The 26,775-nt window shown below is 54.1% G+C and overlaps 1 protein-coding gene across 5 annotated transcripts in view; it reads left to right on the top strand.

Moving 5' to 3' along the window:
* The window catches only part of Grip2 (glutamate receptor interacting protein 2), an 83,342-nt gene extending 56,821 nt beyond the window's left edge, over positions 1–26,521 (top strand). For 3 of the 5 annotated variants that reach the window (XM_042273657.2, XM_006972546.4, XM_015988984.3), the window contains exons 2-24: positions 890–970; positions 1,216–1,351; positions 2,056–2,201; positions 2,849–2,935; positions 3,556–3,631; positions 4,552–4,697; positions 5,456–5,603; positions 5,688–5,857; positions 6,540–6,662; positions 6,987–7,130; positions 9,086–9,272; positions 9,703–9,848; positions 10,529–10,609; positions 10,836–10,902; positions 10,994–11,139; positions 12,187–12,331; positions 14,326–14,465; positions 14,973–15,152; positions 15,955–16,126; positions 17,147–17,252; positions 21,892–22,035; positions 23,444–23,590; positions 24,418–26,521. In XM_042273657.2, the coding sequence (XP_042129591.1) occupies positions 890–970; positions 1,216–1,351; positions 2,056–2,201; positions 2,849–2,935; positions 3,556–3,631; positions 4,552–4,697; positions 5,456–5,603; positions 5,688–5,857; positions 6,540–6,662; positions 6,987–7,130; positions 9,086–9,272; positions 9,703–9,848; positions 10,529–10,609; positions 10,836–10,902; positions 10,994–11,139; positions 12,187–12,331; positions 14,326–14,465; positions 14,973–15,152; positions 15,955–16,126; positions 17,147–17,252; positions 21,892–22,035; positions 23,444–23,590; positions 24,418–24,576 (3,077 nt within the window). In that variant the 3' untranslated portion in view covers positions 24,577–26,521. Of the gene's footprint in view, positions 1–889; positions 971–1,215; positions 1,352–2,055; positions 2,202–2,848; positions 2,936–3,555; positions 3,632–4,551; positions 4,698–5,455; positions 5,604–5,687; positions 5,858–6,539; positions 6,663–6,986; positions 7,131–9,085; positions 9,273–9,702; positions 9,849–10,528; positions 10,610–10,835; positions 10,903–10,993; positions 11,140–12,186; positions 12,332–14,325; positions 14,466–14,972; positions 15,153–15,954; positions 16,127–16,869; positions 17,253–21,891; positions 22,036–23,443; positions 23,591–24,417 lie in introns of all 5 variants that reach the window. The other 2 variants (XR_013050026.1, XR_013050025.1) reach the window with 1 other exon arrangement.
* Positions 26,522–26,775: the final 254 nt, after the last annotated feature.

Raw genomic sequence — 26,775 nt, 5'->3', positions numbered from 1 at the left:
TTTGTTTTGTTGAGGGCCTTATAGCATAGGCTGGCCTTGAAGTCACTATATAGTTGAGGATGACCTTGAGCTCCTAACCTCTCTCTACTTCTGGAGTGCTGGGGTTACAACGTGTTCCACCACACTGTGCTCTAATAACTCTTTAAAAAAAATCCCCCAAAGATAAATGTCTGTGCAGATGAGACACATCCTAGGAAGATAAGGAGACAGGAAATGAGAGAGGAGTGGTAAGGATCTGGGAAGAGAGTGGCAGGCCCCTGTCCATCTGCTAAGCATTTTTTTGGGGGGAGGGCAGGCTGATGATGCAATGCAAGAGATTTTTCATCCAATAAAGCTGAGGTTGGTGGACTTACACATAAGTGGGGTTTATAATCTGTAAAACATTAACATCTACACGTGTATGTGCACACACACGCACACGCACACACATAGAAGCACTGGCCAGGTCTGCTCACAAAAACTGTGGTAAGTGCCTGCCCCACCAGGTATGCATCTAGATCCTGGGGCAGGGCCAATAGGTCTGAGTTCTAAGCCAGGTCATAACCCCCCCCCACACACACACACACACACAAGCTGTGTGATTCTGAACGTGAGTTCTCCCTCTCTGAGCCTTAGCTCCCTTTCTGGATAGTTGGGTAACATTAACCATGATAACAATATGGACTGTGACATGGGCATGTCAGATGCTCAGCCATGGATTGGCTGAGAAGCTCCCTATGTGGGGATCCTTACCCAAGCATTTTTAACCCCGAAGATAGCCCCAGGACACCTTGACCGGATACCAGGTATCACTGGTGAATGGCATGAAGTAGATGAGCTAGCTCCTCAAGGGGAATGAAGTGGGGGCCTGGGCCAGCTTCTGATTCCAATTTCTCTCTTTCTCCCACAGACGATGGGCCTTACTCAAAAGGGGGGAAGGACGCAGCGGGGGCTGACGGGGCCCTGGTGTGCCGCCGCCAGAGCATTCCAGGTACAGTGGATCCCACTTTGCCCTGAGCTCTGCCCTGAGAATTCCATCCACTCACGAAGTGTAGGCACTGCCACTAACTGGCTCTGTGCCCTCAGTGTGGTCACTCACCCTCTCTGATCCTCCCTGGTGGAGGGTGATGTCACCCGGAGGAAAGTGGCTGAGTGCCGACCTCCCTCCCGGCCCTAGCCTCCCCAGTCTTGGTCCCAGAGTGGGCACTGCCTGCTCATCCTCCGGTCTGTCTACAGAGGAGTTCCGGGGCATCACCATGGTGGAGCTGATCAAGCGTGAGGGCAGCACTCTGGGCCTGACTATCTCAGGAGGGACCGACAAGGACGGGAAGCCCAGAGTCTCCAATCTGAGACCTGGGGGCCTGGCGGCCAGGTGAGAGGTGTGGGGCAGTACACAGGGCATGGGGACCATGGGGACACAGATACGTGAAGAAGCTTGATGTCCACCACAGGGAAGCCTCTCAAAGGCTGATTCAAGGCCCAGCCTCTTTCCTTCTCTTCCCCTGTGGCCGCAGTACCCCAGGCAGGCAAGGCCATGTACCCTTCCATGCCATTCCCTCTGACCCCCCCCCCCAAAGCACGCTCCTGGCAGACTCCCATTCATCCCTCTGTATGTAACACAGAAGTCACTACCTCCAGGAAGCCCTCCAGGCTTCCAACTAAGGTAGTACCCTGTACACACGGTCCTGGATGTTTCCTTAGACAACAAATGTTGGAAGTTGGCCCAAGTGTCCCAATGAACCAATCAGAAGGGCTTCAAAGGACCATGGGAAGAAATTGAGAGAAGAGCAGTGGATGGGACACTATGGCTGTTCCTTGGGCTTATGCAGAATGGTCACAGATGTCAGCGTGGTGCTGTACCAGGCCAACACAGTGGGACAGTCTGGGAAGTTCTGGGTGTCACACTGGGCCTTGGTTAAACAGGTGTTATCCCACCCCCTTGCTGTGTGGCCTTGGACAAAGGAAGGGCCACTCTGAGTCTCAGCTCCCGGAGGATCCCGGGGGGAGGGTGGAGTGAATGTTGGTACCCAGACGCTAGCATTGGTCCCAACGTGGACTCTGGCTTTCTTGCTTTAGGAGTGATCTCCTGAATGTGGGTGACTACATCCGCTCAGTGAACGGGATCCATCTGACCCGGCTCCGACATGACGAGATCATCACACTGCTGAAGAATGTGGGCGAGCGCGTGGTGCTGGAGGTGGAGTATGAGCTGCCCCCGCCCGGTGGGTGCCCTTGGACGGGGAACTCTGTCCACTGCCTCAGGCATGGGGGGACACGGCTGCCTCCCTGCCCAGGCCTAGGGGGGTTGGGGATCACCTAGACAGGGTGGGTGATGTCTGGAGACTGGCCACACATGCTAGGGCATGCCTACAGTATGTTGCCACCAGGTGGTGGTGGGACCCCGCTCATAACTCGTCATTTTGCAGAGGTGGATAGAAAGGGAGGTCTGGGGATATGGACTGCATAACCTGCTCCCTGCCCCATTGCTCCCGAGCCCACTGACCCGCACTGAGCACAGTGGCCTAGGACTTCTCCCAGCTCTGAATTTTCAAAGTTGGTCTGAAGTCTTCACTGGAGCAACCAGAAGCAAGCTTGGCCAGTCTCACTATATCCTGTGCTCTGCTGTGGCCTTCATGAGCATGGTCAGGTCCTCTCCACTGTCTGTGGTGGACTAGGTGTGGGTAGAGATGAGGACCTCCCGGCTCCCCCCCCACACACACCACTTCCTCTGCCTGTAAAGTAGAGAGAGGTCAGCTGTCGCTGTGACTCTAGGATTGGTCACTTGGTCCTCCTGGAGTAAGCCTTGGGCACATCTACCAGCACAGAGATGTGGCCGAGAGACTCAAAGGAGGCCTCAATTTCTCCATAGCTCCTGAAAACAACCCGAGGATCATTTCTAAGACGGTGGATGTCTCCCTCTACAAGGAAGGCAATAGCTTTGGCTTCGTCCTCAGAGGTCAGTGTGGCAGTCATCCTCGGAGCTGAGATGACGAGAACAAGGTCATTGAGAATCCATGCATGTTCTGTGTCACATTAGCGACTGTGACATCATTTTTTCTTAAGACTTTATCCGTTTATTTAACTTCATGTCTGTGCATGTGTGCAACATGACATGTGTCTAAGAGTCAGAGGACAACTTGTAGGAGACATTTCTCTCATTTCACGGTATGTATGGAGCCTATGTATCAAACTCAGGTCGTGCGTGAGGCTTGGCAGCAAGGATCTGCCCTTGCTTAAGACCTTTAAAGGACCCTGGCTGGACCACTGAGTCAAACATTAAATGGACAATTGTGACAAGCAGTGATGTGCGCATGGTTGATGAGAGGCCAACAGCAGAAATGATGGGGAAAGCTGTGGCCCATTCATAACCACGTTTGGAGTTACGGAGTGACCAGGGCAAAAGGGAAGAGAGGATGAGATCACGGGAGACGCACGCTATTGGAGAGGATTTGGATTGTGTTTCCTAGCCTTCATCCCACCTGTGGGGAGGCAGGCTGCCTGGGCTGGAATCAAGGATTTTACTTACCAGAGGAACAGTGGGTAAGCGATTCCTGCCTCCTGTTGAATTCTGTCCAGGAGGTGCCCATGAGGACCTGCACAAATCCCGCCCGTTGGTCCTGACTTACGTGCGACCTGGTGGCCCGGCAGACAGGTGAGCCTGCAGAAGCATCTGCATCCCCTGGCCACGTGACACGTGGACATATGGACACTGTGTGGCCATCTGAGGCTCTGCATCTTCACATCACTTCCCAGATGGGAGATGGAGGCCAGGAGGGGACAACCTGCCCAGAGTCACTCAGGGATTTAGTGGAGGTGACTAGGAGAGACCCCAGCTTGCCTCTTTCCAGGTCCTCCTGACTCAGCCTATGGCCATTGCTGGGACTGTCTGTGAAGACCTCTTATGACCCAGTACTGCCTGGCTCAGCCCATCAGGGCCGGGAGGACGGGGTGTGGGATTGGAATATGTCCAGGCCCTGCCCCTGTCCCCTGACCCCTAACCCTTGATCTCTGAGCAGGAGACTCCTGACCATTTTAAGAGAAGCCTGGCCCAGGCTTGTTGTAGATCTAAATCCATCCTTCGTCTGAGGCCCCGCGTGAGCCGCTATTCATAGGACCTCCTGGAATAGCCCTGGCACCTGTCAGGGGTGACATTCCATGGCAGAAACTGGGCCCACACTGGAGCCCTGCTGAGTTCTTTCCCAAGCTCATCTGTCACTAGGCCAGAGTCACTACTGGAAAATCGGGGTGGGGACAATGGGAGGAGACTCCACAATGGGCAGCATGGGACCCATAGATAGACCACCCCTTCCCTGATGCTGTGTGTCCCCAGCCAGGTGGACACCCTCTCTGGGCTATGATGCTCTCTTCTGCCTCTGGTGCAGGAGGTGAGTGAGTAGCCTTGAAGAAGAACACCCCCAGCTCAGACATGCTGGAGGACCGAGGGCCTCAGAGGGGCCCTGTACATTTTACCTGCCCTTTCTGTCTCTTCAGCCCCGACTCCCTCAGGCCTCCCTCCACACACTGTCCCATCCCTGTGCCCTTCAGCTGACCGGGCTTTCACCTCCCCGACAGGGAGGGCTCCTTGAAGGTGGGCGACAGACTGCTCAGCATAGACGGGATCCCACTGCACGGGGCCAGCCACGCTACCGCAATGGCCACCCTGCAGCAGTGCAGCCACGAGGCCCTCTTCCAGGTGGAGTACGACGTGGCCACCCCAGGTGCGTCGGAGCCTGAGGGTAAGGGCCGGGGCAGGAGGAGGTCCCGGAGGTTCAGTACTACCAAGGCTGTGTGAGCTTAGGCCAGTACCTTAGCCTCTCTGAGCCTCTTGACCGGGTCACGCATCTCCTGGTGTCACTGGGGATCTTGCAGGAACAATACAGGTCAAGTCTCTGGTCTTGTGGGGAGGGAATGTCAGTTCGCACACTAGGTAAGTTAATGTGTGTTTGATGACAGAGAAAAGGGCGAAGAGAGAGGGGAAGCGACAGTGCACACACACACACACACACACACACACACACACACACACACACCACGCAGCTAGGGCATGAAGCGAAGGAGTGAACCTTTGGGGAAGCGCTAGGCAGGATGAAGTGTACGTGCAAAGGCCCTGTGGCGGGAGTGTTTGCCCTGAGAGTGCGGGGCCAGCCTGGCTGCAGATGGCGGAGTGGGAAGAAGCAGGATAGAAGGGGTGGAGGCAGAAGCCCCTGTAGGGGCTACAGGAAGTGACTAGCCGTCTCAGGGAGAGCTGATGTGAGACCAAGATGCTTGGGGTGTAGATGGGGCATGTTTCTGAAATACGGTGGAGGCCTGACCTGCTTTGCTGGTGGCTGTGTGTACCTCTTCCCCTCCATAGCCCCCCTTCCTAGGCAGTAAGGGTTATAGGACATCAGGGCTCGTCCAGGTGGGACAGTGAGCATGTTTACTTTCTGCGATTCTTCCCGCCCCCCCCTCGCCCCCCCCCGCCCCGTCATTCCAGACACCGTGACCAATGCTTCAGGCCCATTGGTGGTAGAAATAGCCAAAACCCCAGGATCTGCCCTGGGGATCTCCCTCACCACTGGCTCCCACCGGAACAAGCCGGTTATCACCATCGACCGCATCAAGCCAGCCAGCGTGGTGGACAGGTGAGGCGAGGCAGGGGTGCGCAGGGCAGAGGCGACCTGTGGCTCTGTCCGCTGGACCAGCCCCTCTGTGTCCCTGTCCCGCAGGAGTGGCGCCCTGCATGCTGGAGACCACATCCTGGCCATTGACGGCACCAGCACAGAGCACTGTTCACTGGTGGAGGCCACCAAGCTCCTGGCCAGTGTGACTGAGAAAGTGCGGCTGGAGATCTTGCCTGCACCCCAGAGTCGTCGGCCCCTGAAGCCCCCAGAGGCAGGTAGGCACCTCCGCAGGTCTGGGGACCCAAACCTGGGATGGGATGAGGAGAGTAATTGGGGCACCAGAGTTCCAGGATGGAAGCCTTGAGCAGACAGGAGAACCGTGTGAAGCTAGCAAGCTAACTGCCTGCCACACACATGGGAGGGAAACTGAGGCTGCAGAGGCTGTGGGAAGGACTATGTGGGGGCCCATGCTGGACTTTGTTAACTTAGCGTCTGCAAAGGGCCTGGCCCTGCTGGAAGCCCTAGGGATTCTTTCTGAGGAGGCAGACACTCTCCACGTCTCATCTTATTTAACCAAGAGTGGAGCTCGGAGCAGGGAATGAGGGCAGCCAATCTCCGGGGGCGCCCCACGGGGTTCCATGCTGCCACAGAAGTTTAAGGGGCCTCATGAGCACCGCCAGCCTGCTGCGCCCCTGTGTCTTTCCAGAAGGGGCTTCTGTGGGTAGACTGGGCCGGGACCCTCTGGGCCCATGGCCTGGCTTTCCTGCCTGTCGTTGTAACTGGAGCCTGGGCATAGAGCTTGGCACACAGTGGGTGGCAGTGCACGTGAGCAGGGTGTTCTGTGCCTCGCTAGCTTGGGCAGGGCAAAGATCTTGGCTCTCACCATTGGTGTGTGGGGGACTAGTCTTCTGACCGGCTCCAGACATCCACAACACTTTCCTCTTCCCACTGCCGCAGTGAGAGTACAGAGGAGCGAACAGCTGCACCGCTGGGACCCCTGTGTCCCCTCCTGCCACAGCCCAAGGCCAAGCCACTGCAGGGCCCCCACCTGGGCACCTGGAGGCCAGGACCAGAGCCGATGTAATGTACCCGCTGCTGCGGCAATGCCGTGGTCCTGGTACCCCTTCCTGGTGGGCAGTGTCTGATGTACAGGGAGGAAGCTGACCTGGGAGCCCAGGGCTGCCCCTTGCCACTCAGCCTAGCCCTAGAGGCCTGTGGAAATCCTAGTCAGGGAGGCCCAGAGCAGGAGAGACCTGTCCAAGGTCACACGGCAAGGGACTTCGGTGAAGGGGCGTGGGGATGCCTGTCTCTGTCCATGTGGCTGTGTGGTTCTCCAGCTCCACCCCTGTGCCAGGTGGCTGGGGCCCTGCTGGGGCTCACAGGGCTGTGCTCTGATCTCCCCAGCCTTGTCCTCAACTCCCTTCTCCTCACCGACCGTGAACCCCGCCTTTCCCTGTGCCAACGCCAGCACCCTGCCCCGAGGACCCATGAGCCCCAGGACAACAGCGGGGCGGAGGAGGCAGCGAAGGAAAGAACACAGGAGCTCTTGTAAGCTGGAGGCCATCCCCCACGGGGCACCAGTGTGCCTGAGGATGGGGCTGGGGGTGAAACCTGGGGTCGTGTGCCGAGTCCGGTGAGGGATGGAATTCAACAAGCAAGGCTCACTCCGGCCACCTGGCTGTGGTGTGGCCACACGTTGTAGAGTGCCAGCTGAGACAGGAGCCTCTGAAGCCATTGTGTTCAGCGTCTGATGGCTGTCACCAAGGGCCACATAAGATCATTCCTGTGATGTGCCCAGGGAAACCCACAAGGACAGAAATAGGCTGAAGATAGACTGCCTGGGGCAAGATGCAGGTTCTGGGGCAATGGGTGAGGAGACAGTGTGATTCCTTTCTTTTTCTGTCTCTGAGACAAAGTCTCACCGTGTGGCCCAGTCTGGCCTAGAATTCACGGTCTTCCTGCCTCAACCTCCCCCAGGTGCCGGGATTGCAGCCATGCACCACCAGACATGGCTAGGACTTCCTTTGGGAGGGAATGGCGATGCTTTCAGCCATCGAATTATACACTGGATGGGCGACAGCTATTGTGTGGGGACTGCTTATCAATAAAGCTGTCACCAGGAGCTGGAGAGATGTCTCAGTGGTTAAGAACATCCACTGCTCTAGCAAAGATTCCACACTCCGTTCCCAGCACCCATGGCAGGCAGCTCACAATCACCTGTCACTCTACTTCCAGGGGGAGCTGACACCCTCTTCTGACCTCTACAGACACCTGCGCTCACACACACACACACACACACACACACACGCACACGCACACGCACACGCACGCATGCACGCACACACGCGCGCGCACACACATGCACACAGACATGTACACATGCACATAATCAAAAACAATAAAATAAATCTTTAAAAAAAAGCTATTACAAAGGAAAGAAGCATGTAGAATATAGAGCACAGCACCGCCCCAATCCAGTCTTCCTCACCTAGTTTCAGTTACCCACAGTCAACCACAATCTGAAAATATTAAATAGACAAGTCTGGAAATGGACCATATGTTTTAAATCGTACACTGTTCTGAGCAGTGCGGGAAAAGCTTACATCTGCACCATTTGGTCCATTCTGGGATGTGAACAGTGTGTTTGCCCAGCACATCCATCATGTATACACCACTCAACTGTCAGTCACTCTGTATGTCTCTCTTGGTCAGATTGGCTGGTGTCCACTGCTCAGGTGACGCTTACTTTACTGAATAATGCCTAAAGAGCAAGTCGTGGGGCTAGGGATGTAATTCAGACAGTCAGCTGCTTTCCTAGCATGTATGAAGTCCTAAGTTTTACCCTCGGTACTGAATAAGCATGCAAAGTGATAAATGCCTATAATTCTAGCATCTAGGACAGGAAGGTAGGAAGGTCAGAAGTTGAAGGTCATGCTCAGCTACACAGAGAGATCCTAGCCAGTCTGAGCTACATGAGACCCTATTTTACAACTAAACAAAAGGTGCTACAGTAGTGATTCTGTTAATTTTTTGAGAATATACTGATATAATAATTATATTTTATAATTAGCTATAGTTAATCTCTCTCTTCCTGAGGCTTGTCTGTAGGTGAAACCTCATCATGGGGCAGGGGTGGGGGGTGTGGTGGTGTCTAGGGTACCTGTAAGCTTCGGTACTATTCATGGCTTCAGGCATTTCCTGGGGTCTGGGAACACATGTCCTATAGATAAAGGGGGTTTTGTAATATAATAAATAGTACAGGCCTCTAGAACCTCTGTCTTACAAAATCACAGTCCCTAATGCCGTCTCTCTTAGCCACTGCTCATGCAGCGTAGACACCATAATGCCCCTGTACAAACAAAAAACCCAGGCCCATTCCAGGTGGCCCCAGGACTCCTGCTCACCTGCCACTCTGGCTCCTGGACCTCTTGAGGACTCTCAGTGGGCAGCTCTGGAAGGCCTCACCAGTGTTGATCTGAGCATCAACCCCTCCTGTCCCACAGTGTCACTGGCCTCCAGCACGGTAGGGCCAGGCGGGCAGATTGTTCATACGGAGACCACGGAAGTTGTGCTCTGTGGAGACCCCCTCAGTGGCTTCGGCCTCCAGCTCCAGGGAGGCATCTTCGCCACCGAGACCCTGTCCTCTCCTCCATTGGTGCGCTTTATTGAACCTGACAGTCCCGCTGAGAGGTGAGCCTACTACCTCTGGGGCCTGCAATTTGGGGAGCTCTAGTCTAGTGGGGAAACCGAGTCACAACTATGGGCCCTAGCTTCACAAATATACCTTTCTTAATCACCATATTGGCCCCATCCCCAGCCACATTTTACAGTTGAGGAAGGGGAGGCTCAGAGGAGTTGATGTCCTTGCCTAGAGTCTCACAGCATGTAAGCCCTGTCTGCCCTGTCTGCCTCTGGGACTCGGTGTATCTTGTAAGGACAATGGTACCATCCCCAGTGGGCAGAGAGAGAAACTGAGGCCCAGCAAGCTCAAACCCTTAGCTAGGGGCAAGGCCGAGTCACAGACAGCAGGAGCTGAGAGTGGGTCCCCACCCACCCACCTTGAACCACACCCGTGGTTCTAATCACTGGCTTCTTCTTTCCCCTGGGCTCTGGGGGTTAGGTGTGGTCTGCTGCAGGTGGGGGACCGTGTCCTAGCCATCAACGGCATTGCCACTGAGGACGGAACGATGGAAGAAGCCAACCAGCTGTTGCGGGATGCTGCACTGGCCCGCAAAGTCGTTTTGGAGATTGAGTTTGATGTAGCAGGTGAGTAGGCCACCCAGCTACACACACACACACACACACACACACACACACACACACACACACACACACACACACACCCTGGGACCCTGTCCCTCCCCACTCTGTGCTCTCTGAGATCATGTACAGTGCACGTCTAAACCCTGCATAGGGAGGAGGAAGTGCCACACAGGAGTCGGAAGCCCGGAGGAGGTAGAGCGGATTGCATGCAGCAGGGGCAGAGAGCAGGGCTCAAAGACTCCAGGCAGCTCAAGTCAGGGCTGTGGTCCTGGGAGTTCTACACTATGTGGACAGGACACCTCCTCCCTCCGCCCTCTGCTTCCTCATCTGTCAAACAGCGCAAGACAGGGGTGTGGTATGAACTAGCGACAAGTGGTGAAAATACCGACATCCAAGCGGGCCAAGTTTGTGACAGGCCCCACACTGGCCAGCAGGCCGCATCTCTGGCCTCCGCCCTGTCTCTGTTCCGAAGACAGCACTCAGCCGTTTGGAGTCAAGCTGTCAGCCCTCTAGGCCTCAGCTTCCTCCTCCATCAGGTGGAAGCGGCAGGGTGGGGTTGGAATGGTCACTCACTGAGTTTAACACCCCCCCCTCCCCGACCCATGAGAAGCCAGAGTGGGTGCAAGACGCAGATCTCTGAGCTCTTCTGGAGTCTCAAGTCGCCCATGGCTGTTGGTTCGCAGAGTCTGTCATCCCAAGCAGCGGGACCTTCCATGTGAAGTTACCCAAGAGGCGTGGTGTGGAGCTGGGCATTACCATCAGCTGTGAGTCCCCCTCATCGCCTTATGGTTTATCTCACCGCATCTCCACCATGGGCGTCAGCCCCATTTTATAGAAGGAAAACTGAGTCACACAGAGGCGAGCTGATGTGCTCACAGCCACTCAGCCAGGAAGTAATGGGACCAGGAGCCAACCGTATCCTCTCCCGGCCCCACCTTCAACAGGGAGCCCTTCCAGATTAAATTCACAGGTGTCTCCCCTGCCCCACAGCAGCCAGCAGAAAGCGAGGGGAACCCCTCATCATCTCCGACATCAAGAAGGGCAGCGTGGCGCACAGGTGGGGCGCCACACGGGCAAGGGTGTGGCCATGGGGGTGGGGCGGTGCCCATCGGCACCAGGCTCCTCCCATCCCCACCCCACTCATGCAGGACTGGCACCCTCGAGCCAGGCGACAAGCTGCTGGCCATTGACAATATCCGCCTGGACCACTGTCCCATGGAGGACGCTGTGCAGATCCTGCGCCAGTGTGAGGACCTTGTCAAGCTGAAGATCCGGAAGGATGAGGATAACTCAGGTATGTGCCTAGGAGACCATGTCTGATGGGCAGCTGCTGGCGCGGGGGTGGAGGTGAGGGGCTGGGAGGACTTTCTGCAGGGATTCCTGCTACCCACAGTCCCCTGCTCCAGGGCCCTTGGGAGCCGCTGGAGGCTCCCCAGAGTGTGAGATGTGCAGGGCTGATATCTGAGTGGCTTGCGTGCGGGGTGCAGTGTTGGTCCCGGCAGGCTTGAACTGCTGGGGCGGGCGGGTGGGGGCCAGGGCAGGAGAGGCAGAAGGGGGTGGCGAGGAGTGTGAACTCCGTAGTTAGAGAGGCAGTCTGGGTCCCTCACCCTGGAGAAGCCACGCGTGGCCAGTTTTGTTTTCGTTCCTCCCCTCCCCCCTCTCCTGTCCTCCTTCCTTTCCTGCCATTTTAAAAAATGATTTTCTCTTTGTATTTATTATTTTTGTTTATCTTGTTTTTATGTGTATGGGTGTTTTGTCTGCATGTATGGCGGTGTACCACGTGCATGCCTGTTGCCCAGGGAGACCAGAAGAGGGAGTCAGAGCCCCTGGAGCTGGAGTGACAGGTGGTTGTGAGCAGACATGTGGGTATTGGGAATTGAACCCTGGTCCTCTGGAAGAGCAACCAGTGCTCTTAACCCCTGAGCCATCTCTCCAGCCCCTCCTTTTATTTCTTCCCCCTTTCCTTCTCTTTTCTCTTCGTCTTCCCCTCCCCCCTCCCTTCCTCCCCCCCCCTCCTCCCCTCCCTTCCCTCTCACTTCTCTTTGCTGTGAATCTTGAGTTGCTGAGGGTGGCATGTGAATCTGTGTTTTCAAATCTTGGTTCCATGTTCCTGTAGGTTTTTGGGTTTTTTTTTTTTCTTCCTTCCCTTCATGGTGCCTGGGCAGCAGGCCGGGAGCCTGAGGTGGCCTCCAGGTCCCCAGGTTGTACCCCTGAAGGCCTGAGCAGGTGTGTTAGGGCTTGATGAAGTCATAGGTGGTTGGAGCGTGCTGAGCCTGGGGAGGGGTGGGTCCCAGCCCTGCCCCCTCCTGGGCCCTACCCTCAGGAGCCTGTCCACTTGTAGATGAGCAGGAGAGTTCAGGGGCCGTCAGCTACACGGTAGAGCTGAAGCGCTATGGTGGACCCCTGGGCATCACCATCTCGGGCACCGAGGAACCGTTCGACCCCATCATCATCTCTGGCCTCACCAAGCGTGGCCTGGCTGAAAGGTAAACTCTGTGGTGACCCAGGGAAGGCCCGGGGACCCCCAGGGAGCAGAAGGTGGGCTTTGGGACCAGCCCATCTAGGTTTTTACTCTGTTTCTGCATCAGACAGCTCAAGGGTATTCACTTCCTCTCTGAGCACCCATTCCCCATCCTTGGCAGGAATTTTGGTCCAGCCCAACAGCCAGGGCAGAGAAAGTGAGGACAGAGGGGCCAGGGGACCACAGCTAAGGGCAGGGCTGGGCTCACTTTCAGCCGTCCCCCAGACTATGTCCCCTGACAGTCAGCACTCTGAGGCCTCTGTGTGTCTGAATATCAGGGGTAATGCCCCCTTGCTGGAGCCCCACCTGAGGCTTATCCTGGAGCCCCGGGGCTTCTGGGCTGCCTGTTACTCCAAGTGTCTCTGGGGCTGTGCCAGGGAAGGAGCCTTGAGCGGAAGATGTCCTAACGGCCCCTCAGTGGGGTGCACAGATGTGAAGTGGGCCCCAGGTGAGTCCCAGCTTTCTATCTCAGCTTTGCGAGGGGTGAGTCGGCTGCACCAGGAAGTGTGAGTTCCCCTGCTGTGCAGGGGAAGGCGCCGGGCTGAAGGGTGAACTTCATAGGGCCGGAAAGTCCAGCACAACTGCCTAGCCAGGATCTAGACTCAGGCTGGGTCGCTCCTGGAGCGCCCTCTACTGGACTTGAGAGAGACTGCAGGGTCCTAGTGGACCATGCTGACTCCAGAGGGCTGGGGTGGTGGGTAGTTCACAGCCTTTTTCTACGCAGGGCAGCGTAGCCCAGAGCAGCTGCAGTACAATCAGACTTGCACTCTGAACTGTCCTTCTAGTAGCCACATTCAAAAAGCTAAGTGAAAAGAAATTAATCTTAAATAAATGTGCATTTCAACATGTAACCGATACACATTTTTAAAAGTTAGCGTGCAAAGTAAAGTAACGGGTTTTGCCATGACATTTCCAAATGTGTATGCTATCATTACACATTGTTCTTACTCCACCCCTCCCCCACTGCCAAACCCCTCTCTCTCTGCCCCTCCTCTTCCTGATCCCCTTCCTTTCCTTACATAGCACCCCTCCTGTTCAGGTCCCAAGAATCCACCCATTACTCTTTTTCTCTGTGTCCCTGATCCTTTAAAATCTGGTCCCTGTCATGGTCCTCTTACAATCTTTATAACCCCTCCCTATGTATATATTTTAAATGTAGCTTCCACACAGGAGAGAAGACACACATGACTTGTCTCACTGAGTGTCCTGCTTATTTTTCTCAACTTAATCATTTCCATCTTTTTTCCTACAAATTTCCTTTTTCCTTTTAAAGAATTGGTACCTTGAACTTGCAGGGTGTTGGTGATGCTCACCTTTAATCCCAGCACATGGGAGGCAGAGGCAGACGGATCTCTGTGAGTTTGAGGCCAGTTGGGTCTACAGAGCTACACAAAGAAACCCTGTCTCAAAAACATCAACAACAAAAACAAAACAAGAATTGTTATCTTGAACTCACAAAGATCTGCCTGCCTCTGCCTCCAGGGTGCTGGGATTAAAGACATGTGTCATCACATCAGGCATCTGTTTTCAGTTTTTTGAGAAGCCCCAATATTGACTTCCTTAGAGAGCTCCAGGCCAGCCTGTGCTACAAGACCTGTCTCAGAACAAAAAAGGAGGAAGAGGGTGACTTTGAACCAACAGTTATAAAACCTGGAATCTGGGGGAGAATTGTTCGGCAGACATTCTGAGGATGACTTGGATCCCCCACCTCTCTCTTCCTCTCTCCTTCCTCCCTCATTCCCTCTCTTCTCACCTCTGAGACAGGGCCCCAGGATGCCCCTCTGTCTCTGGAATACTGAGAATACCTGAATGTGCTCTTACGCCCATCCTTCCTCCTACCCAGCTGGGGCCAGCCAGGCCTGTGCCTTGGGGCCTCTGTGCGGTATTTGAAGGCAGGACCAACACACTCTGAGGCCCTGGGCATCTGGACCTCACGTGTGCTCTGTGTCCGCTCCTCAGGACTGGTGCCATCCATGTGGGGGACCGTATCCTGGCCATCAACAGCGTGAGCCTCAAGGGCCGGCCCCTGAGCGAGGCCATCCACCTTCTGCAGGTGGCAGGAGAGACTGTCACACTGAAGATCAAGAAGCAGCTGGACCGTGAGCCTTTCTACTTCCTGGGGACTCCCTAGCCTACAGAGGAAGGGCAGTCCTGGGTCAGGCTGTGTGCCACCAATCTAGAAAGGGGGTGGGGTCCCTGGACTAGCTGATGAGGAGGCTTAGAGGGAGGAGCCCTGTGCCCTGGTGGCACAGTGCAGTATGGGGTACATTCTGGGTCTAAACCATGCTCCTCATTGCTTCATATCTCTTCAGGTTCCTACATGTTTCTATGTCCTATGTTCTATGTGTACCACAGTTTACCTGAGTCTTGGGTTTTTTTTTTTTAATCTGGCCTCCATTGTTGTTCACTATATGACCTTTGGCCTATTGTTCAGCCTCACATGCCTCGGTTTTCCCATCTGCGTGATGGGTTCACTTACTAATATGCCCCACCCACATGGCAGAAGCCAGATTGTCAAGTGCCTGGGAGTTCTCAGAGTAGGGAAACTGAGGCTCACAAAACATCAGTGTCTCTGAGGTCATAGGTGATGCTCCTTCTCTTCCCAGGTCCCCTCCTCCCCCGCCAGTCCGGCAGCCTCAGTGAGGCCAGTGATGTGGATGAGGACCCTCCCGAGGCCCTCAAGGGAGGCTTGCTGACGGCCCGCTTCTCACCTGCTGTCCCCAGTGTGGACAGCGCTGTGGAATCCTGGAGCAGCTCGGCTACAGAGGGTGCCTTTGGGGGCCCAGGTAACGAGCCCGGGACCTTGGACAGGCCTTTGTGAAGGTGATCCCGCTGCCGGCCCCTCTTGGCACCTTCTCTCTCTCTGCCGGCCTTTTCCTTCGGAGGAAACTCCCAAGGGTCACCTGACAACCTCCACCTTTCACCTACCGTCCCCCCCCCCCCCCCCCGCCCCCAGGGATCTGCAGTCCGGGATTTCCTTGCCGTGTGCTGGGGACAGAGCAGCTCTTATTCTGCTGTCTGTCTCCTTATCCCCATGCCTAGCACACAGTAGGTGTCAGTTCATGCTTCCAGCTGAAGACAGAAGCCCGACAATGCCCTCCTTGCCCATATGGCTGAGGCTCACCGCGGCTGCCCTCTGGCCTGTGTTTGAGGCTCAGGGAATTAGCAGAGAAGCATCTCCCGGTTCTTGGTGAATCCCCAGTCCGTTTCAGTTAGGGCCTTTGGCTCTCCTTGAGTGTCCCCCATCCCACGCTCCAGGGAACTGGTTCCCAGGGCTCCCAGCTCATCCTCAGGGCTCCTGCAGGTAGGTCCGGGACTGTGATCCAATCAGAAACTCCCTTTCAAGGAGGCTCTTGAACAAGCCACGCCCATGGAGCTGACCATGGTGCTGGAACTTCAATGTTAACTGCTGGATGTCTGGATGTTCCAGGGGCTTGATAGGGTGGGTGACAGGGACTCCTGGGTCTCTCAGTGGTCACTTGGGCCCGATAAGGACACAGATCTGCCCACTGGTATCCAATTTCTGGGAATGAGGGAGGACAAGGCCAGGCTAGAGAGAAGGCCCACATCCCTCTCTCCACCCGCCAGGCTCCTACACTCCACAGGTGGCGGTCCGAGGTGTGACTCCCCAGGAGTGGCGAACCAGCAGACTGAAGAGCAGCCCCCCACCCCTTGAGCCCCGGAGGTCAAGCTACACACCTGGCCCCGCTGATGAGAGCTTCCCGGAGGAGGAGGAGGGGGACTGGGAACCACCGATGAGGTCCGTGGTGGGAACACTAAGGGGGAGGGGTAGCCAGAGGGGGAGCTAGAACAGAAGAGCATCCCTGGCCTGAGGACTAAACCTGGCCTGGAAAGGGCATTCTGTGGGAAGATAGCAGCAGACATGTCTTAGTGAGGTGGCAGCCCGGCTTGTTCCTCCTGAGTCTGTGAATAGCTGCGTTCAGAATTGCAACATCAGACTCAGAGTTTGAACCCAGACTCCTCCTCAGATCAGGTTGCATGAGGCGTGACTCTCAGTTCACAGCCACCGGTCTTGGGCTGTGCATGTTTGCGTGCGTAGGACTGGGTTCGTACAGCAGCCAGCTCGCACAGAGTGGGTCCCCACAAGGAACACCCATGCCTCCCCTGCCTGGGCTCACCTCTCTATCCATGCTGCACGGTCCTCCTTAAAAGCAAAGCCGGGCCTTTGAGCAATGAGGACTTTGTAAATCACACTGTGGCAGATGGCAAAGGGCTCCGAGAGCTGTCAGGGGTCCTGCAAGCTAGGTGTTAGCTGCAGATGGGCCACACAATGTGGGCTGGCCAGGATGGGTGCTGCCCACCCACCCCACCCCCAGCACAGATATCCCATCCTCTCCATCCATCCATGTCCTGGCTGGTTCTGGCTCTGTTCTGTCACTGTCCCGTGGTACCATGTGTCTGGGCGGGATCGGACTGTCTTCTGGGGCTATCCCATGGATCTCTCTGTCTGTCTTCTGTCTGTCCGTCTGTCTTTCTTCCCAGGCGTCCTGTGTCACCGCTCTCCACCCCGTCTCATCTGCCCCTGTTCTAATTGGCCACCAACAGTCTTGGTCGCCCCTAACTGCGTCTCCCCCCACATTCTGTGTCACCAACCACTGCCCTGGGGCCCCAGCACTGCCACCGAGGACACCCGCCTGCCTGCCCGCCCGCCCTATGGCCCCTGGAGCCCAGCACTGGGCCCTAGGCAACGAAGACTCCTCAGGCCCAGCCCGCCCACCCTCCCGCCCACCAGGAGTTGACGCTGTGGTTCCTGTTGCAGCCCAGCCCCTGGCCCCGCCCGAGAGGAGGGCTTCTGGAGAGTGTTTGGAGAGGCCCTTGAAGACCTGGAGTCCTGTGGTCAGTCGGAACTGCTAAGGGAGCTGGAGGTACTGTCACCTGGCCAGAGGGCCTGTGGGGCACCCTGGAGGGCTGGGGAAAGGCTACACATCAATGGAGTCAGGCTCCCATGTCACCTGGGGATGTGTAATACCTATATGTCTTGTTGCTGTGACAAAAGCCACTCTAAAAAGGAAGGGATGGGCTGGAGATGGTTAAAGCACTTAATTCAGATCCCCCCAAGCCCATGTAAATGTAGAGTGGGCATGGTAGCCTCTGGAAGAAGTCAGGGGAGCCCCCACACCAAGCTAGTTAGCAAGCTTGGCTATTATTGATGAGCTCTAGATTTGATGGAGAGATCCTGCTGCAATGAATAAGATGAAAAAGCAATGAGGGGGGAGGGGTGATTCTGGACATCAACCTTGGCCCTCTACATGCATTCAGACACACATGCCTGTGCACTCCCATACATGTGCACATATACCCATGCAAATACACATACCCACATACACACACATGAGAAATGGAAAGGGGAGGAAAGGATTTGTTTTGGCCCACACTTCCAAGACACAGTCCCTCATATCCTGGTCCCTGCATTTGCAGTGAGGATGCAGAGGCTTGCGTGTTATGCTTGGCTCTATTTTCCTTTTATTCAGTCCAGAGCTCCAGCCCATGGGTCGGTACCACCCACACTCAGAGTGGATCTTTCCACCTCAGTGAACCAACCCAATTGAATGGACATGTCCCCAGGTTTATCTCCTCACTGGTTCTGAATCCTGACAGGTTAACATTCGGTATTAACTATTATAGTGTGTGTGCTCTCACCTGGGCACCTGGGGCGTGAAGGGGCCTTTTTTTTTGTTGTTTTTTTTTTTTTGTTTGTTTGTTTTGTTTTTTTGTTTGTTTTTCGAGACAGGGTTTCTCTGTGTAGCTTTGCGCCTTTCCTGGAACTCACTTGGTAGCCCAGGCTGGCCTCAAACTCACAGAGATCCGCCTGGCTCTGCCTCCCGAGTGCTGGGATTAAAGGCGTGCGCCACCACCACCGGGTGTGAAGGGGCCTTTACACACAGAGAGGTATGAGGCACATGCACACACATGCATATCTTTAGGGCGTGCATGTCTGAGTGTGTGCATGGAAGTGCCCTGAGGCCATCCTGATGTCCTTGTGGATGTGTGGCATGTGCACACAGTGCCTGGGTGATGAGGGTCACCATCACTCACGTATGGGACAGGGGGACCTGACAAAGCTATTCTGAGTTCAGTTTTGAGAGCAATTGAAAGCTCTGTTTCATCTGCTACCACCACCACCACCCCCATTTTATTTTAGCATTGTTGACTGGGGGCACTCCCCCATTCATCAGCCTTGCTGATTACCAGGATAAAAAAAAACAAAAAAACAAAAAACAAACAAACAAACAAAAAAAAAACTCTAGTTTTGGTTTTCCAGTCTTTTCTGTTTTCTGTCTTGCTCATTTTGATATTCATTTTCTTAGACTTGTGTGTGTGTGTGTGTGTGTGTGTGTGTGTGTGTGTGTGTGTGTGTGTGTGTGTGTGTGTAAGTAAAGATACTTGTCCTGGTTTCTTAGCTGTTTAGTCTCCACTCTTCTTTCTTCACATAGAATATTTTCAAAGCTATGAGTTGACCTGTAAGCACTGAGTTGGCTGTGACCCCACAGGTTTTGTTTGTGGGACTCTTGCTGTCTACTCGGTATCAAATATTTTAATGTTTTCCACTGTCATGTGACTTAAAGTCTTGAAATCTACAGAAATGCATGTTTGGGGTTGTCTTAGTTGGGGTTTCTATTGCTGTGATAAACACCAGGACCAAAAACAACTTGAGGAGAAAAGGGTTTCTTCCACATCATAGTACCTCATCCAGGGAGTCAGGAAAGGAACTCAAGGTAGGAACCTGGAGGCAGCAACAGATGCAGAGGCCATGGAGGGGGTGCTGCTTACTGGCTTGCTCCTCTTGTTTTGCTCACCCTGCTTTCTTACAGAACCCAGGACCACCTACCCAAGTGTGGCACCTTCCACAGTGAGCTGGGCCCTACTGCATCAATCTTCAAACAAGAAAATGTGCTGTAGGCTTGCCATAGGCCAGTCTGAGGGAGACATTTTCTCAGCTGAGGGTCCATCTTCCTACGTGACTCTAGCTTGTGTCAGGTTGATGTAAAAGTAGCCAGCGCGGGGTTTTAACAGACAATTGCCTTCTTTTATCTCTCTCTTAATTCACCAAGCCTCTTCTTAGCTGTATTCATTCCAATATTCAATCCAATTCTTAGAGATTATTTCAATTTCTACTTTTTGTTGTTGTTGTTGTTGGTTTTCAAGACAGGGTTTCTCTGTGTAGCTTTGTGGCTTTCCTGGAACTCAATCTGTAGCCCAGACTGCCCTCGAACTCACAGAGATCTGCCTGCCTCTGTCTTGCTGGTGCTGAGATTAAAGGCATGCGCCACCACCACCCAGCAATTTCGTTTTATTTCCCTAACGTCTCTGCTTTTCATGTCTTGAGATTTTCTTTCTTAATGTCTTTTACTTTTTAGCTTCTTGATTTTCTGTATAGTTTAGACAGACTTAAATTTTCTCTTGCATTTTCTATTAGTTCCAGCCACCTGGGTTCAGGTTTGCCTATCTGTTGTGTCTATGGTCAGAGTGTAGGTTCACCTGTCTGTTGGGTGTGTGGTCAGAGTATGGTTCACCTGTCTGTTGTGTCTGTGGTCAGAGTGTGGTTCACCTGTCTGTTGGGTGTGTGGTCAGGGTGTGGTTCACCTGTCTGTTGGGTGTGTGGTCAGGGTGTGGTTCACCTGTCTGTTGGGTGTGTGGTCAGAGTGTGGTTCACCTGTCTGTTGGGTGTGTGGTCAGAGTGTGGTTCACCTGTCTGTTGGGTGTGTGGTCAGAGTGTGGTTCACCTGTCTGTTGTGTCTGTGGTCAGGGTGTGGTTCACCTGTCTGTTGGGTGTGTGGTCAGAGTGTGATTCACCTGTCTGTTGGGTGTGTGGTCAGAGTGTGGTTCACCTGTCTGTTGTGTCTGTGGTCAGAGTGTGGTTCACCTGTCTGTTGGGTGTGTGGTCAGAGTGTGGTTCACCTGTCTGTTGGGTGTGTGCTCAGGTGGGCTTTCCAGCTCCAATGTTGCAGCTGCTTTAGCTACAGTTGCCCATGCACTCTGTGGTAGTGGAGTGTCTCTGAGGTCTCGAGTCTTTGAACTTCACTGGTTCCAAACCAGGTTTTGCCTGCATGTGTATGTACCCTACTTGTGTGCAGCTTTCCCACAGAGGCTAGAAAAGGGCATCAGAACTCCTGTAACTGGTTACATAGGTTGTGAGTGCCATGTAGGTGCTGCGAACTGAATCCAGGTTCTCTGCAAGATCAGCCCGTGCTCTTAACCACTGAGACATCTCTCCAGCCCCTTCACCTTCTATTTTAAGACAGGGTCTCTTATTGAACCTGGAGTTTACCATTTTGGCTAGACTATCTGGCCAGTGAGCCCCAGGGGTCTGCATTCCCATTCCCCATACAGCCTAGGATTATAGATGCACACTGCCATGCCTTTACACAGGTTCTTGGGACCTTGACGTGGCTCTTCATGCGTGTGCAGTAAGCACTTGCCCCATTGATCTACCACTTAAGCTCTACTCTTTAAGGACTCTTATCCCAAGATCCCAAGTCTCTGGTCTTTTCCAGTAGACCCTGATTCTCCAGGAGGTGAGGACAAGTTGTAAGAGATGTGCAAAAGGCACCTAGATCCACTCCACCAAGGTTCTCCCACACTTCTTCCTGACAGCTTGGCTCTCCCTAAAACAGTTGCTTTCTCAGTCTTCCTGGCATTTGGACATCAGCGCCAGACAGAATGGAAACTCAGATACCATGATAGACGTGAAGAGAGAAATTTCTAGGCTGGGGAGATACCTGGGTGCCTAGGACTATCACATTGGAAGAGGCTCATCCTACTTTGGCACCTCTGGGGTCTGTGGATGTCCCTTTCTGAATGTGATGCTCTCAACTCACACTCACATGATGGGCACTTCTGACCCTGCCCACTGTGCTATCCTGTCCCACAGCCCCGCTCCTTTCTCATCTCCATCCTTGTCCAGATGACCCTTTTCCTTTTCCTTTTGCTTGGCAGCTTCATGGTCCCACCATGTCCTTCCTGGCCACCATACCCTCCTAAACACTCACATCTGCTCATGTTACATTCTTCACCAATTACTTGCTCCAGAGTCAGCCGGTTGTCACCATGGGATAAAAAGTCACATACTTCCTGTAGGCTGCTGGGTGCTGGAAGACCCTGACTCTCCAGGCATTCCCACAGTCCAGCTCTGCCGTGTCCCCTCTGCCGGGGGTGTTCTTCTTTCCCTTTCCTGTTTGAGACATCAGCTCTGGAGGCATCTCCGACTCCTCCCTCTGTCCTGGACTCTCACTTCCCATGTGCCTTGATGCTGTGAGCCGAGGCTCGGAACCCTAACTGTGGAGTCAGATTCCGAGTTCAAATTGAGTTAAACTTGTAGTTGCTGAGGACTGAGCCTGGCACAGAGCAGATGTTATTCTGCCCTTAGTCCCCAGAGGCTCTTGTTCTGATTCTGTGGTTGGTCAACGACCTCCTCCACTGTCTTCACCCTGTGACCGCACGCCTGCCTGACAGAGCCAGATGGAGTAAGTATATGGTGTCTGAGTGACAATCGTGTCCCCACAGGCTTCCATCATGACAGGTGCTGTGCAGACTGTGGCTGTGGATGGCAGGCCTGGGCCTCGGCCCTGGCGCCGGAGCCGGGAGGTCCGAACATCCCCTGAAGACCTGCAGGAGCTGCTGTTGCCAACGCCCCTGGAGATGCACAGGGTGGGCACTGGGATTGGGGGCTGCAAGCAGGCAGAGTGTGGGCACTGGGGGCCTGGCACCAGGAGGAGCTTACCTGCTTGGGATGCTGAGGGCCCCCACCCTTTGTTGAGGTTGATTCTCCCTCACTGAAAAATGGGGAGTTGGGGGCTGGAATGATGACTTAGCAGCTAAGAAGAGCACTGGCTGCTCTTTGGGGGACCCAGGTTTGATTGCCAGCACCCACAGCAGCTAGAAACCATTTGTAACTCTAGTCTCGGGGAATCTGATGCCCTCTTCTGGCTTCCAAGGGCACCAGGCATACAAGGAATATGCAGACATACATGCAGGCAAAATATTAAGCACATAAAATAATAGAAACTTTAAAAACCCAAACCAACCACCACCACCACCAAAAACACCCAGGGATTATTTTTTTTTTAAGTTTTCTGAAACTCTCACCATTTGGATGATTGCACCCTACACCTGCATACAGACACACCTGTGATACACAGTGGGCTATTCTTTTTCAGCAGACTTTATCCCTAGATACATGTACACATATACAAATATGTATGTTACATACACACATGTATACACACGCATTAAGGTTACATTACATATATGTATATGTGTGTGTGTATATATATATAGTTAGTCTTCCCTTCTTACAGGTTCTGAATTCAGTCCACCAACCACAGATCTGAAGTATTCAGGGAAAAGCTGGGCATGATGGTATAGGTCTTTAATCCCAGCACTTTGGAGACAGAGGCCAGCAGACCTCTGTGAGTTGAAGGTCAGCTTGGTCTATATAGCAAGTTTCAGGCTAACCAGAACTACATAGAAAGACCCTATCTAAAATAATAATAATAATAAGTATTCACAGAAAAAAATCTGTACTGAACATGGGCTGACTTTGGACCTCATTCCTGGTGAATCATCTACGTAGCATCAACCATGAACTAGGTCTCAGAAGACTGAGCCCATGGGCAGGCAGGCACAGGTTCTGTGCAGATCCTACACCATTGAGCATCTGCAGATTTGGGGATCCTCATAGGGTCCAGGAGCTGGTACCCTGCAGATACCAAGAGACCACTTTGCATGCCACTGTAGGCAGATGACTGACACACCTTCCCGCCACCACCTGCGTCTCTTGCCCCTGTGTGCATCTATATAAGAACCAAGACATCAGAGCACATGCCAAATCCAGGGGTTTGCCCAGGGTGATGAAACACTATGACATGATCCCCTACTCCCCTTTCTAAGGGACCCCTGAGCACCGGGACCTGCAGGCTGCACATGGCAAGGTCAATACCACAGGGCCCAGGCAGACTGCTGAGGGCAGCCTAGAGTATGACCAGCCAGCAGACTGGGCCTGGATCCCAGGGACATGATGGGGGTTGGAGCAAAGGTCACCGCCTCCTCCTCCCAGGTGACCCTGCACAAGGACCCAGTGCGGAACGACTTTGGCTTCAGCGTCTCAGATGGCCTCCTGGAGAAGGGTGTCTATGTCCACACTGTGCGCGTCGATGGGCCAGCCCAGCACGGGGGCCTGCAGCCTTTTGACAGGCTCCTGCAGGTAACTCAGGGGGGCCCCAGCACTGGCCCAGGGACAGAGCTTGATTCGAACTCTGAAAGTGCATGGAGAGGCCAGTGGGAGTGAGTCAGGTGAGGCCGAGGTTCCACTTGCTGTCGACTCCTTGGCGGACAGACAGCCTGCCTGTCTAGTAACTGTTCCTCTGAGACACGTCATCTCCTTAGACTCCATGGTGTAGGAAACTTTTGGGTTTTTTTTTTTTTCCTGCCTTCACTCCAAACCATTATATGACAGATCCCTTCCCAGCCTACGGGCCAGAACCAGTCACGTGATCTCCTAACAGAAAGAGCCTGGGAAACAAGGCTGTTCCTAACTTAGCCTCCAAGACTGCCCTTCCCTTGCTCCAGCTATTTTTATTCCCTTGTTCATTTTGTTGTCTTTGTTCTAAATGGACTTAATTTATGTTTTCTCCTAAATCTGGGTGGGGCAGGACTCCATTTCAGGAAAACCACAGTTCTCACCTCAAAGGGGATGAGAGAGTTTACTCTAGAGCCATGAGTGATTGAAATCAATACAATTTACAAGAGAATATTGGTGGATATATCAGGTAGGCTGGTTATGGCAAGTCAGAACTCCATGCTTTGGCTCTGATGCCATTCTTAGTTTGGGGGGGGGGGCTGGCAGAACCTAGTGGTCACTTGATCGTCGAAAGGGTGTTAGGTCAGACGTAGGTGGGAGCTAAGATAAATCCGAAGCTTTGGTCCCGCCCCATCCCGCCCTCTCTCCATTTCCAGTCGGTCGTATAGGTGCAGCTTCTTTCTAGAACTTTCATTCACACGGACTCTGTCCCTCGGCTGTGCACTGTGCAGGTCAACCATGTTCGCACTCGGGACTTCGACTGCTGTCTGGCCGTTCCACTCCTGTCAGAGGCTGGGGACATCCTGGAGTTGGTGGTCAGCCGGAACCCACTGGCCCAGAGCCGCCGGACACCACGAGCACCAGGCCCCGGCAGTCCCCAGATGCTCTGAGGTCATCATGTAGCTCAGCTGGAGGAGTGGCCCCCACTCATCCAGCTGTGGGTCTGCAGATTCCGCACCCGGCAGAGTGGCATCATCAAGGTGGATCTTCAAGACGCTCAGAGAACCCCAGCTAACGGGGGTCAGACCTGCTGCTCAGCCAGGAGAGAGTCGGGGTTCCTCCAGATCCCTGCACTGTTACCCCAGAGCAGCGACAGGCATGGGGGCAGCCCAGCTCAGTGTGGTAACCGAAATGAGCTGCCAGTGTTTCCCGTCCTGGGAGGCGAATCAGCAGGAGGACAGTCCTGGACTGTGGCAGGAAGCGTTCAGTGATCCAACTGGACGGGTGGTACCCAGTCACACAGGGACCCTGCCACCAGGAAGGATGAGGCACAAGGAGAATAGCAACCCCCTTTCTCCCAAACCCTGGTGTTCTGAGAGCCTCCAGCATCCAATGACCACACTGGGAAACCCCAAGTAGGGACATCTGGGAATGCTAGCCTTTTCCTTCAGGTTGGTGGCTCAATCATTTCAGCTTCGTGGTTGGTTCTATACCCCAGAGCAGAGCGGTGGCTATCAACCCTCCCGCTCCACGAAACTGTAGCCCAAGTCACTGCTCGGGGTGGAAAAGTCCAGGCGCATCCACTGACCTGCTGCTCCAACAGATACGGAAACAAGGCTGAGTCACAGCTCTCCTGCCGACCCTGTCAGTGGAAGGAAGGAGGAGGAAGAGGAGAGAGAGAAGCTGGGATGGAGAGAAAATGGTTGAAAGACAAGAGAGCAGCAAGGGGCAGCAAGGTCCAAAGGGGCTGTTCAAGGAGGCCCCCTCTTACAGCTGGGGGTACCAGCATCCCCTAAATCGGGCTTCCTTCATCTCCGCCAAGCAGAGCCCTTTCAGCTTCAGGCAGGACATCAGCCACCTCCCAGTGGTCTGGGCTGGGCTGGGGATTGGCTTTGTGTTTGCCCAGCTCAAGGTCTCAAGGACCCAGGGGCCTCCAACCCTACCCCATCTCCCCTTCTCTGCCCTGAAAGACTCCCTGCTCAAGCGGACAGGCGGGAGCCCAAGAAGCCATTCTTTGCTCCTGGTGCCCTTCTTGGCTGTGCGACCTTGGGTGAATCTGAGCAGACCCGGCGCCATCTCCACCTACCCACTGAGACCCCTCGGCTCTCTGCTCTTCCGCGCCTTCCCCCACACCTTGCCCTTTGTGATGGCTTCTCCGGGGTCCCTCTGCTTTCACTGCCCCGGGGTAAAAAGATACTGCCCACCCATCATGGGCAACAGACATATCAACATCTTCAGCCTTGAGGGCAGGTGAACGGCACAGCGGAGAGGTGACTCCTGGCCACCAGCACCGGGGACTGTGTGAACTTGGGCAGATGGCTCAGCCGCTTTGGGTTTCTGGTATGTGGCATGATTGATTGCACTCTAGGGTCTCTTGGCTTGGGAAATCTGTGTTCCACTCAAAGACTCCAGGCTCTTAAAACACACAACTCAACCCCTGCCCTCCCCTCGGGCTGAGGCTCTCCCATCCTCCCAGACATATGCAACTAGGCCAAGCGGGTGGTCCTCCTGGCCATGGCCTGAGGCCTTCTCATATGCAATATCCCCCTGGCTTCTCACAGGGGTGTTTGCCCCACACAACATCCCTAGCTCCCTCCCCAGTGAGCATCCTGCCTGCCTATGCATTTTGGGTACCTCCCCTGTGACACCCCCCCACCCCACCCCCAGAGCTGTATTTTTCTCTGGCTACTATTAGAACATATTCCTTGTAAAGTATTTTTCTATGTGGGTTTTCTTAGGGCACCCAGGAAGCACCCAGCATACCCATGGCTCCATTGCACAGGCCGGTTTGTCTGGTCTGTCTGGGACCCATGGATAAATCTTAGTCCCACCAGGTATCACAGAGACTGGGGGGAGGTGAGTGCTATTGGGATGAATTTTTAATAAAATTGGTTAAATGCACCCGGTAGGTTGTTTGCTTTATTTAAAAAAACAATAACAACAGGCTGGGAAGGTTCAGCCTCTGTGTCAAGCTTGCAGCCCCCAACTTCTTTTCATTCATTCATAAAATGGTCCGTGGAGCGGAAGAGATGGCTCAGTGGTTAAGAGCTCTTGGTTCTGTAACCAGAAGTTTCTCTGGTCCTGCCTTGCCCCGCAGTCTGGACCAATCTCTCCCACTGGCGGTCCCACAGCCACTTATGAAACAGTTA

Source organism: Peromyscus maniculatus, chromosome 3, assembly GCF_049852395.1.
Source record: "Peromyscus maniculatus bairdii isolate BWxNUB_F1_BW_parent chromosome 3, HU_Pman_BW_mat_3.1, whole genome shotgun sequence".
Taxonomy (NCBI): Eukaryota; Metazoa; Chordata; class Mammalia; order Rodentia; family Cricetidae; genus Peromyscus; species Peromyscus maniculatus.
Note: the sequence above shows the minus strand (reverse complement) of the source record. Positions and strands in the feature narration are given on the sequence as shown.